This window comes from Dermacentor silvarum, chromosome 11 (assembly GCF_013339745.2).
Source record: "Dermacentor silvarum isolate Dsil-2018 chromosome 11, BIME_Dsil_1.4, whole genome shotgun sequence".
Taxonomy (NCBI): Eukaryota; Metazoa; Arthropoda; class Arachnida; order Ixodida; family Ixodidae; genus Dermacentor; species Dermacentor silvarum.
The window spans coordinates 62,755,474-62,774,331 of NC_051164.1; the positions used below are offsets into that span (position 1 = coordinate 62,755,474).

At 50.2% G+C, this 18,858-nt stretch overlaps 1 protein-coding gene across 3 annotated transcripts in view; it reads left to right on the forward strand.

The window, feature by feature from the left end:
* Positions 1-18,858, forward strand: part of LOC119433870 (protein O-linked-mannose beta-1,2-N-acetylglucosaminyltransferase 1) — a 282,201-nt gene that overhangs the window by 217,761 nt on the left and 45,582 nt on the right. For 2 of the 3 annotated variants that reach the window (XM_049659187.1, XM_049659188.1), the window contains one exon: positions 10,215-10,522. The exons of the other annotated variant lie outside the window; for it this stretch is intronic. In XM_049659187.1, coding sequence (XP_049515144.1) covers positions 10,391-10,522 — 132 coding nt within the window. In that variant the 5' untranslated portion in view covers positions 10,215-10,390. The remainder of the gene's footprint in view (positions 1-10,214; positions 10,523-18,858) is intronic. 3 annotated transcript variants of the gene reach the window in all.

Sequence of the window (18,858 nt, forward strand, 5' to 3'; positions counted from 1 at the left end):
CTTAGTACCTTTTCTTCCGCCGTACGAGATTGCATATCGAGCGGTCGTGATCAAGTGATACCCTCCGGGGTACGTATATTGAAAATCTAAAAGGCACAGCGCCTTAGCAACCGCGGTTGGACGCGATTGGCTGAAAAGCCACCGGCGACGCTCGACGCCCATAGCAACCGCCGTGAGCGTACGCCGCGCCACCTAACGCCTTTTACGCTAACCTAACCTAACCCAACCTAACCTATCGTGGGCGCAACACAGAATTAGTGATCGAAAGGGTTATTTTATACGCTTGAATAACTTCACCCACAAGAAAAGGGGCTTCTTGCAAGCGGTCCCGGCACAGGCACCATGCGCGGTACGGTGCGATCTCGACTCGGGACGCGGACGTTGAACGTTCCTCGTGCTGCCATCTTAATGCTACGCAGGTCAGGGTCGTCTTACGGCACGACCGTGAATATACGAAAGACAAAGGCACATTTGCTTCATTCTGGGGACTTCCAAGTCAGAAGCCTACGTCTTCACGCTTTCCGAAGCGTGCACCAGGCGTTTCTCACGGGGCACTTTCAATTTCGCGGCAGACACCATTTATACGTCAGGGCAAATTGCACGTGCGCGCGCCCCGTTGGGTGCCGCGTGGGACAAGAGAATCCTCTTCTTTTGTTAGCCGCGGCGTCGACTGCACAGTGCAGGTTAGTGCCTGGCAGCCGCGGTGATGAGAAAAATGCTTAATTGACCCGTAATTCAGTTTGTTTCCTCGATCCACTGTCTCGCTCACCCGCCCATGCACACACAATCGCACGCGCGCTGTTTCGTCTTATACGTATTCCGGATTATGCGGCCAGACTGTGGTGCCTTGACATACTGTCGGTGATAGCGCTCACAGAGAGTCTGAGTCACTCATACAGTAGTTCCTTCTTTTCTCTAATCTTTCGTGCAGCTTTCCCCCCCCCCCCCCCCATTTTTTTTCCTGCACAGGGTAGCCAACCGGAGATATCGTCTCGCTAATTGACCTCTCTGTCTCTTCTTCTATCTCTTTCTGCAGCCTTCCCACAGACATGTAATAACAAGTTGTTCAGTTCGCAGCTCTATTGACACTGTGCTCCTATTATATAGCTGATCCGCGCTTCCCCGATACTCGCGTCTCCTCGAAGCTATAGGTATACCTTTTCGGAGCCGGCCGGCACAAACGTGTTGTATCAGAGACGAGGGCGCAACGGACAAAGCTACAGAAACTTCCCTATTTGTATTTATATTTTCTGTATATCCACTTCCTCTAGTTTTCGCCCATTGACGATGGTTTCCGTACGTCACACACACACATCCCGCAGCGCTTGGGGCTGCTCGCCGCTTCCGCCCCGGATAATACGACGACGATGGTGGCAACACTACTACTACTACTGCTACTATACTACTGCCACTGCTGCCCAACTCGTTATCGCCTCCGGCCAGTCATTGCTCGCTGGGCCCAGGGTCCGTCTCTCTCAGGCGGCGACGGGATCCAGAATCCCCCCCAACTCGGTCTTCCACCCGTGTGCCAGACTGCTTCGTCGTAGTCGGTCTTCTCCCCGAGGCTCTGCTGCTGCAGCTTCTTTCTGTGCCGAGGAGACCATGTTCGGCGCTTCACCGGCCGTAACGCGATAAGCGCTCGCTCGTGCTCGCCCGCCAACGGCAGCGTGTGTGGCGCGCGAGAGCAGAGAAAGCGTGAGCGCTGTGTGTGTGTGTGTGTGCGCGCGCGCAGCTCCCAAATCCAGCTCCTTTGTGTTGCCGGCGGCGTCGGCAGCAACCCGTCGTCGTCGGCTCCTACTACTACAACTGCGCCACGGCTTCCGAGCATCTCTGCGGCTTCTCCCCCCCCCCCCCCCCCCCTTCGCTCTCGGCGGCGCCGTTTTTTCGCGCGTTTTGCTCGGAGGCGTTAGCGAAAGAAAGGATTCCCACTGTTTCCGGCTTCCAACCTCGGCTGCGCGGCGCCTTCAAAGGAACTGTTGGGGCGACTTCGGGAGCGTTGGCCCCCGCCGCGCCGTCGGAGTTTGCTATACAGAAATTGTTATATAGATGGAACTCTAGACCTGCGATCGCTTGGCTTAGAATGACGGGTAGCTGTAGTACATGGATTTTGGCTAATATTCGTGCTCTGCGGGTTCCTGTGTTTCTTGTGGCTTTATTTGTTACTCTTTTCATCGTCAGCAGCAGCAGCCTATTTCTTATGTCCACTGCAGGACGAAGCTAGGCCTCTCCCTCAGATCTCCAGTTACACCTGTCTTGCGCTAGCTGATTCAAATTTCTACCTGAAAATTTCCTAACTTCATCACCCCACCTAGTTTTCTGCCGTCATCGACTGCGCTTCCCTTCTCTTGGCCCCCATTCTGCAACTGTAATGGTCTACCGGTCATCTACACTACGCATTATACTCTGGCACTCCTTTAACGTTCTAAATTTTCAAGTAATCACGTTTTCTTTTTTTTTTCTACTTCGTCGTCTAAACGCACGAAAGCAATAACCATCTATACGCGCATTCATAATGATTGCGAATTGTTGACTAGAACGAACCGCCGTAATGTATGCACTAGGTATATATCGCATACTGTACAATGCCTTGAGCTACGATGCGTACTTGGTCCAAGCCCACGCCAGCATTGAGCCAGAATTGGCCCTATGTCGGCGGGAACTGCCAGGAATATTAGTCCTACGTCTGAATTCCGGAAGAGCGCCACTGCGGAACAGCATTGGACCGATGCTGGCTATCCTGCATGGACAGCCGGGACGTTTGCAGTGCCAATGAACGATTTCGACTGACTACATATATACTTTCCAGTTACTATATGCTGTCGCGTGCATCCCTAGTATTGGCATGCAGCCAATACTACGGATACAGTGGGAATCCATTATTCCTTGCCCTTGGCGGTGCCAATATATCTTTCCAGCTTTTTCATTGGCTGTGCCATTTAATAGGACCCAGCGTCCTTATGCATACATTAAGAATGCACGTTGCCTTGACCCGTGCCTCTAGCAAACAAGCAGATATATTCAGTAAGAAAAAGAAAATGTTGTGAGTGAAAAGTTTATTCCACATACATATGTGACCACGCGCGCGCGTGGTCTCATTGATACTAGCGCCGCCTGTGCGTCCCACGCAACGATCGAGAGAGACTCACGTCTCAAGGAGGCGCTTTAATGAGTTTTGTACGATGCGTGCTGCGGTGTGCTTTGCCTACGTTGGGTGTCATTGACGTGCACTTGTGCCTGTCACTTCATGTTCTCGCCATTCCAATCATGGCTTGCCCAGCACTCTGCACATCACTTGCCAGACGTGCCTGGCAGCATGTCTTGCATGCTGCCAGGCAAACCTCCCCAGTGTTCATCAATGAACCACTCGCGCTATCTATCTATCTATCTATCTATCTATCTATCTATCACGCCGCTGCTGCAAATGTGTTTCGTCACGTGGTCGTGCTCACATTTTAGTTACACGCGCCGTGACCACTTACACGTGTCTGTGGTCAATATCGGCTGCCAGCGAGGGAGACGAGAAAAAAAAGAAAGAAAAAGAAAGAAAGAGAAACGTGTCCATATAACGTTGCGGCTCGTGGCGCGGTGCCGGTTATGACAAACGGTCGGCTCCCGTTTTTTTCCCATCCGTTACCGCGTCGCCGTCACGCGCCGCTGTCCTCGCTCCACAGACCCCGGGAGTCGTAATGTTACGCAACCCGCGGCGCGACACGTAATTGTATATACTACTAGGTGCGCGCTCCGCAACGGATCATTAATCGTGGGGCGTGCCTTTGCGCGTCGTCCGTGACCGTGAGCCCACGCGCGTCCGCCGCTGGCTGTGTTGCGGAGTTCTTTTCGTTGTTCACATCCCTCCCTGTTTGTGTTCCCCGCGCGAACGGTTTCACTTACTGCTGCGCCATATCCCCTCGGCAATCACGAAACTGCGACGGAATCCGGCCCGGCCACGTGCCGCCTGCGCCGCCGGCACGAAATGGATGCTCGCGTTCAGATATATATGTGTATATATATATATAGCTTGTAGTCGGACGTTCTATTGAATGTCGCTGGCGAGATTGCAAAGACGCAGCTTAGTCGGTCACCGCCCTTCTCCGCACTTTCTCATTGAATTCCTCTGGTTAATACGACAGAGACAGACAGACAAAAAAAAAAGGGGGGGGGGGGAGGAAAGGCGGGAAGGTCAGTCAAACGCGGCTTTAGTTCACTTAAACGCGAAACATATATGAACTCGTGCCTGTTGTTAGAATGTGTTCCCGTGTGTTTCTTTAAACTGGTATACGTTTTCATGGGAAGACACGCTGTATCTCGACGTTGTATTTGTTTTCTCCGTTATGAATAACTTGTGTGCATATTTGATAGTGGACCGTGGCTGCAAGCTTTTAAGCTGTTGGTCCAAGCTGCGTTTTTTGTACATTTACCTTGTGTCGTTTGCGTTTGTTGTCTCCCGGATATACGGATGCGTCTACTGCCTGGGTTACCACGACGTGAACAGACCATGCTGTACCGTTTGTGGCTAGGCGTTCCATTTGCGAACTCGTATGCCTTCCTTATTGCCATGCATGGAATGCCCATCAGATCCACGTGCGACATGTGCAGCAGCGATGAGACGCTTGCACACATTATCTGCGTCTGTGCAGAGTGACAAGTGATGTGCAGGGTGCTGGAACAATTGGACAATCGTCCACTATCAGAACTAAAAGCTTTAGGTCAGTGTTCCCAAAGTACATCCGCGCTGAAGGCCTTACTCGCGTTACTAAGGTTCCTGCGGTCTACGAACCTTTACGATAGACTTTAAGAACTCCGCCCCCTACCGCTCTGTAGCGTACGCAGTTTATTTTTCTCCCCCCTTCAACTCTCTCTTTTTATCCTTCTACTCCTTCCCCCCTGTGCAGGGTAGCCAACCGGAACTACCTCTGGTTGACTTCTCTGCCTTTATATGCATCCTTTCTCTCTCTATTCATGGTTTCCTAAATTAAGTTACAAGAGAGAGTGGCCGGCACACGTCCCCAAACCAAGAAAACAAACGGCTGTAAGCAGAGAGCTTTGTTTCGATTTCCACCTCGCCTAAGCCTCCCCTCCGACCGCGCGCCCCCACCTTCGCTCCTGCATTTCGAATTAACGGCGTGTTAATTCCTCCGCACGCCCGAAATCCCTCACTCTCTTTTTCTTTTTCTCCTGCCGATTCCAGGCGGCTTTCCGAGCCTCCGTATCCGGCTTTCTAATGTTATTCTTGCTTGCTCTAACAGCGTTCTTCGTACACATCGGGGAACGGCGTGTTGCTCGTCTCTCGACCTACACGCAACCTCGCAACGTGCGCCGCTATAGCGGCCGAGGAAGCTTTAAATGGGCGTGAGCGGCACACAGTGAAGCGTAGGCAAGAAGACGGCAGTGCGAGTGTGCTGTCCTGACTTCACCTCTCAGCGTTTCTTGTATTTTTTCGTTAATCCTTCTTTCTTTTCTTTCGTGCTTGTGCTGCCGCGTGCCTCCATGCCCATCCTGCCCACGCATAGAGACACATCTCCCTGGTTCGAAGGCGGGCGGCGAAAAAATTTCGCAACCACGCTGGCCAGCGTCCGGTGCGCACAGGTCGGCCGCTGATGAAAGCGCAAGCGCGTGCAGGAGTGAGGGGAAGAACTGTTGCGAACCGCGCCCCTTTCTTTAGAGACTAGAGCGGCGAGAAGTAAGAAAGAAGAAAAAAAAAGAATATGTGGCATATATGCGTTGATGTTTTCAGTTAAACACTGTATAAACCTTAAACGGAGTTCCACGTCGAGGAAAAAAATGGAACCAATGTTCGCCTTCATGTCTGGCCATGGACAGAGTACATTTGTACAGAAGAAACAATGAAGTGTCGTTTGAGTAAAATAGCTTAATTGGTATAAGACGTCAAGTCCACCTGCAGCCTTCATGGCGCAGAAAGTTTGTCACGTGGGAGCAGTACATCGCGATCGACGTTCCGACGCCAGCTCCGGCTTGCTCGTCCGTCTACTATGCCAGCGGACCGTGCGCGATTATAATATAATTATGGGGTTTTACGTTTCAAAACCACGATCTGATTACGAGGCTCGCCGTAGTGGTGGGGGGGGGGGGGGGGGGAGGGAGGGAGGGGGGACTCCGGAATAATTTCTTCTGCCTGGTGTTCTTTAGCGTGCACCTAAATCTAAGTACACGGGTGTTGTTCGCATTTCGCCCCCATCGAAATGCGGCCGCCGTGGCCGGGATTCGATCCCGCGACCTCGTGCTTAGCAGCCCAACACCATAGCCGCTAAAGGCTGATTCACACTACGCCGACACGACAACAATTTTGGTCTGCCGATCGATGACGAGAGCAGTTTACAGGACGGAAAACGCTATGGCCAACGGTTTAAAGGAAGGAAAACGCTGTCGCCAACAGTCGGCAGACCAAAATCGTGCCGTGTCGGCCTATGGTGTGAATCAACCTTAAGGCAACTACGGCGGGTCGTGCGCATATTCACCGGCCAGCGTATAATGTAAACCAGCACCAGACGCTTTTCTGGTTAACGTCCCTGCCTATCACCTTTTCTCCTCCTGCTTCTGATAAGCCTCGCTCCCAAGATAAGCGAGCTAGGCGCGGCTGCACCTTCGCTGCAAGAGGACGTGGAAGCCAAAAGTGGACGCACACAGTGCGCGCTCCGCTTAATCCAATCGGCTCTGTATAGCGGTAGCCAGGGTATCTATAAACGGTTGCACCTTTTGGGCTGTATTTCTGCCACACAACCGTAATCGTCATCTGTCTTGCTTGCGTTTCCTATCTTGAAAACTCTGCACTTGCTACTTTCCTGTCGAGAACGCTGTGTCACGCTGATAACGCTCTTGTCGTTCGTGACCGAGAAGTGCCGGGCGCACAGCGTTAAAGAGAGGAAAGCCACGCAAGACAGATGATGAGTGTTCTGAGGCAAAAATACGCCCTAAAGGGTGAAACTGTTTTTACAGTGCACGAGCGTTCTCACCTTTCGCTGTTGGCATGAGCGTTCTGCGCGCGCCCACTGGTGTTCCCGCTGAGCCGCTCAATGCAAATTGTTAGGATAGACCGGTCTGGGCGAAGCGGACTGTAACGGCTCAGCTAAAACTCTCTAGTGGCAGCTATATCCGGTGAGTTGCCCTTCATTGCCGCGAGTGTGTACTTGTTCACAATTTCCTTACGGCGCGTAGTGTTCTGAACAGGAGCGAACGAACGTGACTCGCGCATTGGCGCGGGCGCGCTACCGACGTGTTCCGGGTCTTCGGTGCCTTCCACCTTATTATTTTTTTTAGAAATATTCTGCTTTCGTATAAGGAGAGAAATATTTTTTGCCCATTTCGCTTCCATCGAAATGCGGCCGCCGCGGCCGGGATTCGATCCCGCGACCTCGCGCTTAGCAGCGCAACACCGTAACCACTAAGCCACCGCGGTGGGTTGAACTGCGACCTTTAGTTTCAGGTTAAATACCAAAATGCGTCGAAGAAGTTCGTCTTCATTTTTCTCAGAGCCCCCCGGTCCGCATACTTTTGATCACGGGTGCGCGTACAACAGGCGCCCGGGTTTGCTCGTTCAACTTTCAAAAAGCGCCCCGAACACTTTCTCCTCTCCTTTCTGCATTCGGATGCTGCGGCCGTTGAGGAGAGGAGGACGCCGTGAATAGCAAGCGGTGTTTTACTCCGCACTGCGGGGGCGCCCGGCGTCCGGTCCGAAAAGAAAGAAGACGGGGAAGCCCGCCTGCGAGGATCGCGCGCCTTGCGGGCATGCCGCCCGTCCGGCTTCTGAGAGCGGGTCCGTGTGCGGAGGTGGGGCACGCTTTTTTACCTGCCCGGTGGCACGTTCTGTTTGGACGCTGGCGGTCGTGGGGCGCCGGTAGACCACCGAACTGCCCCTCTCCTTCTACCGCCCACCCCCCCCCCCCGCTATGCCATTCTCACCTATATTTTTCTTTCTTTGTTGCCTCCTCTCCCTCTGCCCGCGGCAGTTTGCCTCCCGGCCGACGAAGGCCGTTCAAGGGTAGCCGAGCTCTTCTATGCTGTTCGGCCGGTGTCATCCGCGGGCAGCAGTCGTGCCCTTGCTAGTAGCAGTATAGTAGTACGTCGCGCGCACGCGCGCGTATCCGTTGTTCCGTAGGGTTGCGCTGTTCGGGAACGGACGATGCGTCGACACTTGGGATAATTACGGGATCCGTTCGAAGTGGATCGGCGCGCGAGAGAGATCCCTTTGGAGTATGCTCTGCTGTGAAGCCCCCGCGTGTGAGTTTGGCTCCACTTGGCCCTGTGTTCATTCCTGAATTCTCCCAACTGTGAGAGCGAGGCCCGAGCGAAGATTTGCGGTAAGGGATTCGAGGCATCCTTAAGGAAGTGGTTGCAGTGAAAGTTTTCATTGGTTGGAGTGAAAGTTTTGACACGTTTCGATTGCGTGACATATCCGGGAAAAAAATCAACAGTTGTCGAGCAGGAAATGTCTGAGGCTGGAGCTGACGTTTCGTCGAGAGGACTTGTACATACGTGCCCTAGCGAAGACGTGTCCCTTTCTTGTTCGCTTGTCAGAACGCTGACAACCGAACACCGTAGGTCTTAGAATTATACGTTGGACCGGTGTTTTTTTTTTTTTTATCCTTCTTTCGTTGAACAGCTTGGCTAACGTTAGCTGGGACACATGGTACATGTCCCGTCATTCGTCATTGATCTGTTTGTCCGCTTTGGTCACTTCAATTTATAGATTAGGAGACGCGAACGGCACATTCCGCTCGCGTATATGAGCAAGCCGCTTGAACCCCGGTGAGACCCAAGCATGCAGAGCTTGAGCGCTTGCGTATACGCAGTCTGAATACGACCTCTATAATCTTCCCGCAACTCGAGCAACCGACTGCAACTAAAACCTTGCCTATACGGCCTCAGGTGCTGTGTTCAAGTAAGCGAAACGAAACGCATATACGCAACAGACAAGCAGGTACAGTGGACGATTTCTGGAGTAACCGCTGAACCTTTTTCAGTTCAGGACAAAGTTCATTTGTCTGTCCAGCGACCGTCGTGTGTACTTGTCTGTAATGAGCTTTGTCTTGCTAATTTTCGTTCTAATTGTTATTTTATTGCTTGTTATTGTGTAGTTTATATTGCGCAAGCATTTCTTTAGCACTTGGTAATTCTGTATGGTTATTGTTGGCATTTATTACTCTGTTTGGACACTATTTCTAGTGATTGACCGCGCTGATTAGTTATTTACGATATCCATCCTAATATGCATGTATGAATTTTTTTCCAGTGATGTTTGTTCAATGATTCATTGCTTGACCCGCCGCGGTGACTCAAAGGCTGTGGCGTTCTGCCGCCGAGTATCTGAACCAACAATTGTTTTTTACAAGAGCTGCCATTCTCCATCGAAAGGCTCCGGTGTAGACTGATTGATCGGCCATGTACCAACTCCCCCAGCACTTGCGCCTGAATTTGTTGCAAGTGCTCCGTCATTTTCTCTAGCAGGCGCTCCGGTGTATAGATTGACTGATCACGTACCTTTAAGGCCTTAATTTGTTATCTGTGCCCTCTCTAGTAGGGTACTTTCTAGCAGGGCTCCGGTTAGTTGATGATTAATTGATTGACCGATAATATACCAACTCGCCCAGCACTTTCGCCTTAATTTGTTACGAGTGCTTCGTCGTTTTCTCTAGCAGGACTCTGGTGTATATATTGATTGATTGATCATGTATACCATTTAGACTTCATCCATTGCCAGTGCCCCGTCATTCTCTCAAGCAGGGGAGGTATTCGGTAAGAGTCCACCTAGTGGATACGTCCATTTCGTCTGCTGCTGAAGTGCTCATCGGCTGTGGCGCGTGCTAATGCGCACCCCAGCCCAGCCAATCAGAACTTCAACAGCAGACGAAATGGACATGTCCACTAGGTGGACTCTTATAGAATACCTCCCCTGCTTGAGAAAATGACGGGGCACTGGCAATGGATTAAGTCTCAATTGTATACATGATCAATCAATCAATACACCGGAGTCCCCCTAGTGGGCACGTCCATTTCGTCTGCTGCTGAAGTGCTCATCGGCTGTGGCGCGTGCTAGTGTGCACCCCAGCCCAGCCAACCAGAACTTCAACAGCAGACGAAAAGATGTGTCCACTAGGTGGACTCTTGCCGAATACCTCCACAGGTGTCCGGTTAGTCTAAATTGATTAACTGATCACGTGTACCAACAAGTGCCGTATCTCTCTCTCTCTCTCCCGCAGGGTGACGACGGCGGCGCCTCGAGATTCGCCCCTCGGATGGCGCGCGTGGGCCCGAGGGTAGCAGCACGGCCGCCGAGCGGAGGGTGCCGGCGCCGCCCCGCCGGGCCGCGGGTCGCCGCCGCCGCGACTGCTGCGGCCTGAGCGGCGGCCGAGCGTCGTCCGCCAGCCGCACCACCATGGCCGCGGCCCAGTCCTCGTCGGCCGGCCCGGGCCCCGGCGGCACGGGACTCGCCGGGGCCACGCTGCTGCGAGCCGGCATCTACGTGAGACACGTGCGACACAGGCGGTTCCTCGCCAGGACCTGCCAGGTGAGCGCGCCGTCTATATAAAGTATAGCTGTTTCGTACGCATGTAGTATGGCGTGCAATAACGCTGTGGAAGCTATGCGCAACAAGTTATTGCCATCGATATTTATCGCTCCGCGCACTTCGTGGTCAAGTTTTTATCCCTGGAGGAATGATCATTTGACGGACGCGCTAAAGTGAGTCTAGGTATAATACCGTCAAAACGTTTTAAGGCGAAAGCCTTAGGTGTGTATGTTGGCGGTACCCTTGGCGGCGACCTTGCCGTGACCTTGGCGAAACTGTGCCTTGACGAAATATGACCGACGCCTCAAAGAGTAAAAACACGTCTAAAATGATCGGATTGACGTCACATTTCTTAGTGAGGTTCCTGTAAGCAAAGTAAATGAGTGGCTTTGAAAAGAAAATTCGGTAAATTTTGGTCTGGGCGAGGAATGGAACCCGGGCCTCCGCGGTGCCAGACGATGTACGCTTGCTTCCCTGGAGCCGCGACTACTCCACGGTTGTGGCTTGCTAAAGGTGTACCAAGTGCGTGCCTGATTGCACATGTCACGTGGTCACAGAGACGCGCTCGTGCCACTGCTCGCGCGTTCGTCGTCGTCTTCTTCCACGGCTGGCAGGCTTTCGCCTTCACGTTTTACAAAAGTGTAACACTTGCTTACGTTTAGAGCGAAGCTGTATATGGCTAGGCGAAACCAAAATCCGTCCGTCCGATGTGCGCAGAAACTATCATCATCAGCAATGGCTCGAGCGTCGTCGTCATCTTCCACAGCTGGCTCGTTGGCGCTCCTCGGCACAACCGAGCGAACACGTACACTTGTACCACTGCTCCCGCGTTCATCGTCTTCCACAGCTGACTCCGTTGTTGCTCATCATTCCAGCGTAGAATTTCACTTCTCTTCTGTCGTCGTAATCGGGAGGCCGCGTTTACGAGGCTATGAGCCATTGCTTAAGGGCGGTATGAGCCATTCATTGCCTTACTTGACGGACATCTCTAATTTTGAAGCAATTTAATTTTGAAGAATCGCAAGCGTCAATGGCGACAACGGCGGACTGCGGGCATACCGTCAGTGACGTCGTTCTCTCCGTCGAAGCTGAAGGTACGTGTAACCTCATTAAGAAACACAAAGACGTAAACAATAATTGAGAAACACTTTAATGAACCGTCGGGATTAACCCAGTGATAAACAGCAGGGCCCCATGTTTCAGCTTCGCTGGTTAACCATCTGTACGGAGTGCTTGGGCGGTGTTTTTTTTTTTTCTGCTTCTTCTTCTTTAAGTTACATTCGGCAGCCCTTCCTGTCAAAACCTAGTTGAAAAAAAAAAAAAAAGGCTGTGCTGTTTTGTGCCGTAGTCGACAAAATGCCGTTTGTCCACATGCTGAAACGATTTATCACTGTTTTGTAGTCTGTAGGGAAGACATATTTTATGAAATACTTGAAGATTTGCCTCAATACCCGTTCGGAAACTCGCTCATGTCTCGTGTTAATTAGCACGTGGTCGACCACGCATTTGACGAGACCATCGCGTCCGTCATTCGAGGACAGCCGACAAGGTCACCTGCAGGCATGTCACAAGAGCATTTCAATAGGAGAGCCTCCAATTATTGTTGTCATATTTCCTGTATTTGTATTTTTAATCTTTTTTTACCCGTGCGCCAGCACTCAGATCTTAGGGTTGTTCCTGGGCACGTTAAACAATTTATTTGTAATTATTATTCTTGTTGTTATTGTTGTTGTTACTTTGGCAGCATAAGTCTTGGGAAATCTCCCACGAACTGGCTGCCGCATTGCGATTTATGTGACGCCCCGACTCCGCCTACGCCTCTGAGTCGCACTGTGCTGGCGCGCGCCGCCATGTGCCTACACGGAGCTCTAGCTCAAGCCAAGCACGCACGCAATGTCTCGTCGGAATTTCAGCTAACCGGGGCTGGAATCCGCCATCGCGGCGCTCTATATATCACGGCCGCCGCTGCAACGAACTTAACGAAAAATAAACCTCGGCGAAGAAATTGAAAGAACTCACCCGAAAGGTCACCTCCAGATTAAGAGAGAGAGAGAGACGACAAGAAATTGGGTGAAATGAAACAAGCGTTAGCTTGACAAACAAAACAAAAAAAAGAAGGAAAAGGGGGGAGGGGGATATGCGATATGATCATCCTGCCTCCCTTCTATGCGTCCCGGCTCGTTTACCCTGCCTGATTGAATGCGGCGAGGCGCGTGTGTTGAGCGCGCAGGCATAGCTTGCAAAATGGCTAAATGTCAAAACGACAGCAGCGAACACGAGGAAGCACTAATTGCACGTACACCCGCGCTTCCTTCACCCGTTCCTTCCTTAATCCTGGTCCCCGGCCGTGACCTTTCTCGGGGTTAATTTTCATCCGCGCTCGACTCGTTTTCCCCTTAACATTTCTTTTTCTCCTCGCGGACTACAGGTTTGGTTGCGCTGTTACTCGTATTCTTGCACACTGCGTTAAAGCTCAACAGTAGTTACGGCACTTGTACTATCTTTATCGAAGAGTGGGGAGGCGCCGCCATCTTGAAGCGGCCATTTTGCCACTCGGTCGATTGCGTACGCGCACGCGTGCGCACGGTTGTGCAGGTGCGCCCGGTGTTTCGTAACCGCCTTAATCTGATGCCAAACGGGTTCCTCAAGTACGGCATCCCGATCGACGCTTCACCGCGGCGCCACGAACACTGGCGGGCAGCGAGGGGTTAATTTGTCAGCGTTTGGCACCCACCGGCGCGCCACCGGTGAGAATCTCGGAGGCTACGTGAAAGGATGGGGAACTTCGCGCGCGCGCCTCTAGATGGTACCACGTGACCAAATGGATTAGAGTTACTGAATAGGCTCCCTGCAGGCAGCCTATACAGTAACTCTATGCAGTATAGACTACAGTATGTACAGTATTAGGGAGCCTATACAGTGACTCTATACAGTATAGGCTACAGTATATAGTCTCTACAGTATAGTATATGCAGTATTAGATAGCCTATACAGTAACTCTATACAGTATAGGCTACAGTATATAGTCTCTACAGTATAGTATATACAGTAGAGTATATGAAGTATTAGATAGCCTATACAGTAACTCTATACAGTATAGGCTACAGCATGTACAGTATTAGGGAGCCTATACAGTGACTGTATACAGTATAGGCTACAGTATATAGTCTTTACAGTATAGTATATACAGTATAGTATATGCAGTATTAGATAACCTATACAGTAACTCTATACAGTATAGGCTACAGTATGTACAGTATTAGGGAGCCTATACAGTGACTCTATACAGTATAGGCTACAGTATACAGTAATATTACACAAGTATAGTACAGTATGCAAACAGTATAGTATATATAGATAGCCTATACAGTAACTCTATACAGTATAGGCTACAGTATATAGGCTACATATATAGTCTCTACAGTATGTATACAGTATATGCAGTATTAGATAGCCTATACAGTAACTCTATACAGTATAGGCTACAGTATGTACAGTATTAGGGAGCCTATACAGTGACTATATACAGTATAGGCTACAGTATATAGTCTACAGTATACATATAGTATAGTATATGCAGTATTAGACAGCCTATACAGTAACTCTATACAGTATAGGCTACAGTATGTACAGTATTAGGGAGCCTATACAGTGAGAATCTATACAGTATAGGCTACAGTATATAGTCTCTACAGTAAAGTGTATACAGTATATAGTATATGCAGTATTAGACAGCCTATACAGTAACTCTATACAGTATAGACTACAGTATGTACAGTATTAGGGAGCCTATACAGTGACTCTATACAGTATAGGCTACAGTATATAGTCTCTACAGTATAGTATATACAGTATAGTATATGCAGTATTAGACAGCCTATACAGTAACTCTATACAGTATAGGCTACAGTATGTACAGTATTAGGGAGCCTATACAGTGACTGTATACAGTAAGGCTACAGTATATAGTCTCTACAGTATAGTACATACAGTATAGTATATGCAGTATTAGAGAGCCTGTACAGTAACTCTAAAATGGTTGGGCGAGAGAGGAGCCCGGCTCTTATTACATGACGCACGTGGCATGACGTGACGTGTTTCGGCAGTGACATTGGTCGCTCACCATTTCTTGAACGCTAATCGCATTGATGTCGACACGTCATCGTGACATGAGTTCTGCCGTAATTTTTTTTATCTAAGAGGGATAATTTAATAACATGGCGCAAATATATTTTTTTCTCTTTCGGCTCAATAAGTCCAATCACTCAATGTACACGAATTTGCATTGCGCCCTCGAAAGTGTTTAATGCATTATTCCGCATGGACGAAAAACGGAAACGTACCGGAGTGGCCGGTCAGCAATGTAACTTTCTACTGGAATTAGTGGTACTATAACTGGGTCACGTTCTCGCTTTGTTTGTCGCTTCGCATTTATTTGCCATATTCCAGCGAATTTCACGCTTGTACAGGAAGGGCCTTTAGAAATATTATAACTCCCACGCCGCAGGGAAATTGAAGCGCGGCGCCCGCGGACGAGTAATGAAATGCCCAATGAATTAGGTAATTAATTAGGGCTTCGATGCTTCGTTCTAAAGAAACCGTCACGATAGGCTATGGCAGAGGTGTAACCAATACTAGGGCGGCGCGTCATCCCCAGGAGTTCTTTCTTTCTTCTATTATTTCTTTCTTTTGGTCTAAGAGAAAAGAAAAAAAAGAAAGCATGCTCAAAGGTTGTGCCCACATGCGATCTCTCTGCGAGCTGGGAAGACGAGGAAGCAGTCCGAAAACGGGAGTAACGCGACACCTTGTTTTCCAGCCGGGCGAGCTTCTTCTTCTTCTTCAGTCGTGGGAAGGCTCTTGCACGAGGAGGTTGTGGGGGGAAAAACGCGAGCGAAAGTGCGCGGGGGGAGGACGCTGAGGGAGAGACCGCGGGAGTTGAGGCCTCCCTGGCCCACGAAACCCGAGTCGGGCGTGTGCGGTTACGTCGCCCGCTAGCTCTAGCTTCTCTTCCACCTCCAAGTGCAGCTTGTGTCGTAAGCGCTACGCGGGGTGGTCGGCGGCGCGGCGCGAAGAGCTGTTTCGTTCCAGTATAGTCGCCGTGTTGGGGAACAGACCCTCAATTCCTCCCTCCCCTACCTTTCTCGTTTCGTCTCGCGTTTCGCTTGCTGCTTGCCCCTATTTACCTACGATCGTCCCCCTCCTCCTTTTCCGAACCTCCCGAGTTGCGCCGATTGTTTTGCACGTTGGTTTTTTTTGCCTTCAAAGCGAAGCTTCGTTTTACGAACCCTCGTTGCCTTTGGCTGGCCGTGGCTGCTTGTCTTGCTGAGGGCGTCACGTCGGGAGAGCACGCGTGCGTCAGTTTGCGTTACGGTACACATATACGCAGGAATGAAACGGGCCAATAATGGCCAACCTTGTCACTGTCTGTTGCGCTTCGCGCATCTTTCTGCGTGTACGCATCTCCTCGTCATTCTATATTTCATTCTAAATTCCCTCGACCTTCGGTTTGGTGATACCGATGCTGTTTGCATTTCCGCATATCTCGTGAAGGGTGCATAGTGAATGACCATGAACACATATCAAACAGACAAACAAATGAATGAATGAATGAATGAATGAATGAATGAATGAATGAATGAATGAATGGAGCCTTTATTTTAAGGAAGGGGGCGGGCGGCTCTAGGCCGCTGTTGGGGATTCGTGGGGAAAGGAATGTGGGTTCCCGTATTGTTGGCTGAGGCACAGCTTCATCTCCGTCTGTGATCTCCCCGGGAGCTTTATGCGGACTCAGGTGCACGTTCAGTTCCGCCGCTCTCGCATGGGCTTGTCGACCCCTTCTACACTACTCGAAACAAGTCACTTTGTCTGCCATATGTCGCAATAGCTTTCTGTGTTTCAGGGTTATTTTGTATTCCAATTCCTAGTGTTCTAATGTCTCCGTGCAGTAAATGTTGGATGTTGGATCTCCCTTGTGAAAAAGTTGCACAGCTCCAAATGAGGTGTTCCAAGTCTACTCTGCATGACTCCTGATAATGTGTGCGTCGGGTATATAAGTGTTCGCAATCGTAGCTTGTCTGGTTTGGTGTCATTTCTCAAGTATGTGTGGTGTGTATGCAGCTTTGGCCATAACCTTCTTTAAAAAAAAACCTCTTCCGTGCGAGTGAGCCCACCCTTGTCGTCATACACATGTAATGGTGAAGCTTCTAATAGTCTCCGTTTACTGTCTGCTTTTATTTTAGTGCGAATGTAATGCATCATGCTTTTTTCTGGTGTCGTTGGCCACGGCATCATCTGTCGTAGGCACCGTTAATTCGGTCACCGCTTCGTACGAGTCAGTAAGGATCGGATAATTATTTCGCACACTCTGCTCTACAATGTCTCCCATGTCAATGGGAATGGTGTTGACCACTCCCCATATAGCTAAGAGTTCTGCGTGCAAGGTTGCGCCCCCTGGAAGCTGACATGTATGATAGTCATTGTGTTGGGGTGCAGATATGTGCTAACCCAGGCCATGCTTGCTATGTCGTTGGTGATTGCAGCGTCCGCGTAGATGTCAATGGTGTGCTACGGCGTTCTTAGTTCCAATCTCTTTTCAAATATTGTTCTAGCTTCCGCGTTTCGTCTGGCGATAGGGTGTTGTTGTCTCCGTATGCCCAGTGGTGCTTGTCATGGTGGCGTTATGGTCGCTTCCGCGGGCTCTGGCTTCGCATGGACTTGCTTATCCCATGCCATGATCTGTTTTCCTTGAGTCGTGTTTTCCAACAGGGATCGCATTCGAATTCGTGCTTCATTGATTATGTCCCGTATGGGTACAAACAAATAAAAATAAAAATGTGGAGAACGCTTAAGCTTCGCTTTCAAGAGTGGAACGCGATAGCATTCAAAGATCCCTGACTGCTTCTTACACTTCCCGACAAGTGCAGCTTATGCAACCTTAGTGGTTACCGGGAAACGCTGGCGCCGAACGCTATGCGCGAAGGCGAGCTTTCTGGTAGAAACGCGGCCTCTTGCGTGGGGCGATCCCGGAGATAGTGCATAACCGCGCCAAATAAATTGCATCATTTTCAGGTTTCCGTCATTGTTTGGCACTTTTAACATTTCAGTCCGAGAATTTTTAACATAAAAGGCATGTGCTGTGGGTGTTTTGTTTCATGGCATTTGTTTGTGGGTTGTCATTCTCAAAACACCGAGGAATAGCTTTGACAAGAATGTAAGACAAGGTATGAGCAACATTAGTGATATAATGGTGTGGTAATATAACCCGCATATGCCGCACGTCATATAGCAAGGCGTGGCATATCATCATCAGCAGCAGCAGCCTATATTTATGTCCACTGCAGGACGAAGCCTCTCCTTGTGATCTCCAGTTACCCCTGTCTTATACATATGCCTAAATATATTCTGAGGGCCTGCGTGGTTGGGGATGATTTAATTTCTCGGCCGCGGACGCTTCTCTTTTCACAGAAAACCAGATTCTCTCCTTGCTTTTTTGCTCTCCTCAACATTGGATATGGGGCATATGTTATTAAAGTCGTGACGTGTGCGGTATGTGCATAAACATAAAAAATAGATTACGCGTTCTATAGGATGCCAGTGCGTATCGCATTTATAGTTTCAGAACATTTAATTACACGCTTCACGAAAGCTAGAATCAAATGGGCGCGCTGGATCTGCATTTCTACTTCTTTTCTTTTTTTTTTTTTTTCTTGCTCTTTCTTTCTCTCTCTTTTTTTTTTTCGGTTTCGAGTGGTGCTGCAGCTCGCCACGACGGAGGCCCGAGCGTGGGCGGCGTGACGTATAGGCGGAGAGCACGCAGACATTCAATTAATCAGCCGCAGCTGAGCGGGCGCATCGAGTTGGAAGTTGTTCCGCGATCTCGCGTGTACTATATCCTGTTTCGGATATTCAAGACGAGGGGCGGGCGGGCGTTCGTGCGGATTCAAAACGTCGACGCATGTGGAAGCGTGTTTGTTCCTCCGCGCGCGGTGAGCAGCTGTCTCTTTTCGTTACGACGTCCGCTTGGAGAAACGTCCGCTCTGCAAATTGTGAAGCGGTGTTGTGGGTTGTGGAGAGCGGAAGGAAATAAAGCTTACGGTACAGAGAGCTGGCGAAGGAAAAAAAGGAGGGGGAAGAAAAATACGTCGAAGACAGCGAAGTTGTATACGAGATGTGTTCAGAAGAAACCGAACTTTCGAAATAGCGCGCCAACCGGCAGAGGGAGCGCGCTGCGGCTACTGAGCCTAGTCATGGCTAGGTGGCTATGCCACCGCCCGATTTAAAAGGGTTCGCCTCATCCATCCATCCATCGAGCGCATGTAGCAGCAGGTCATTTGCCG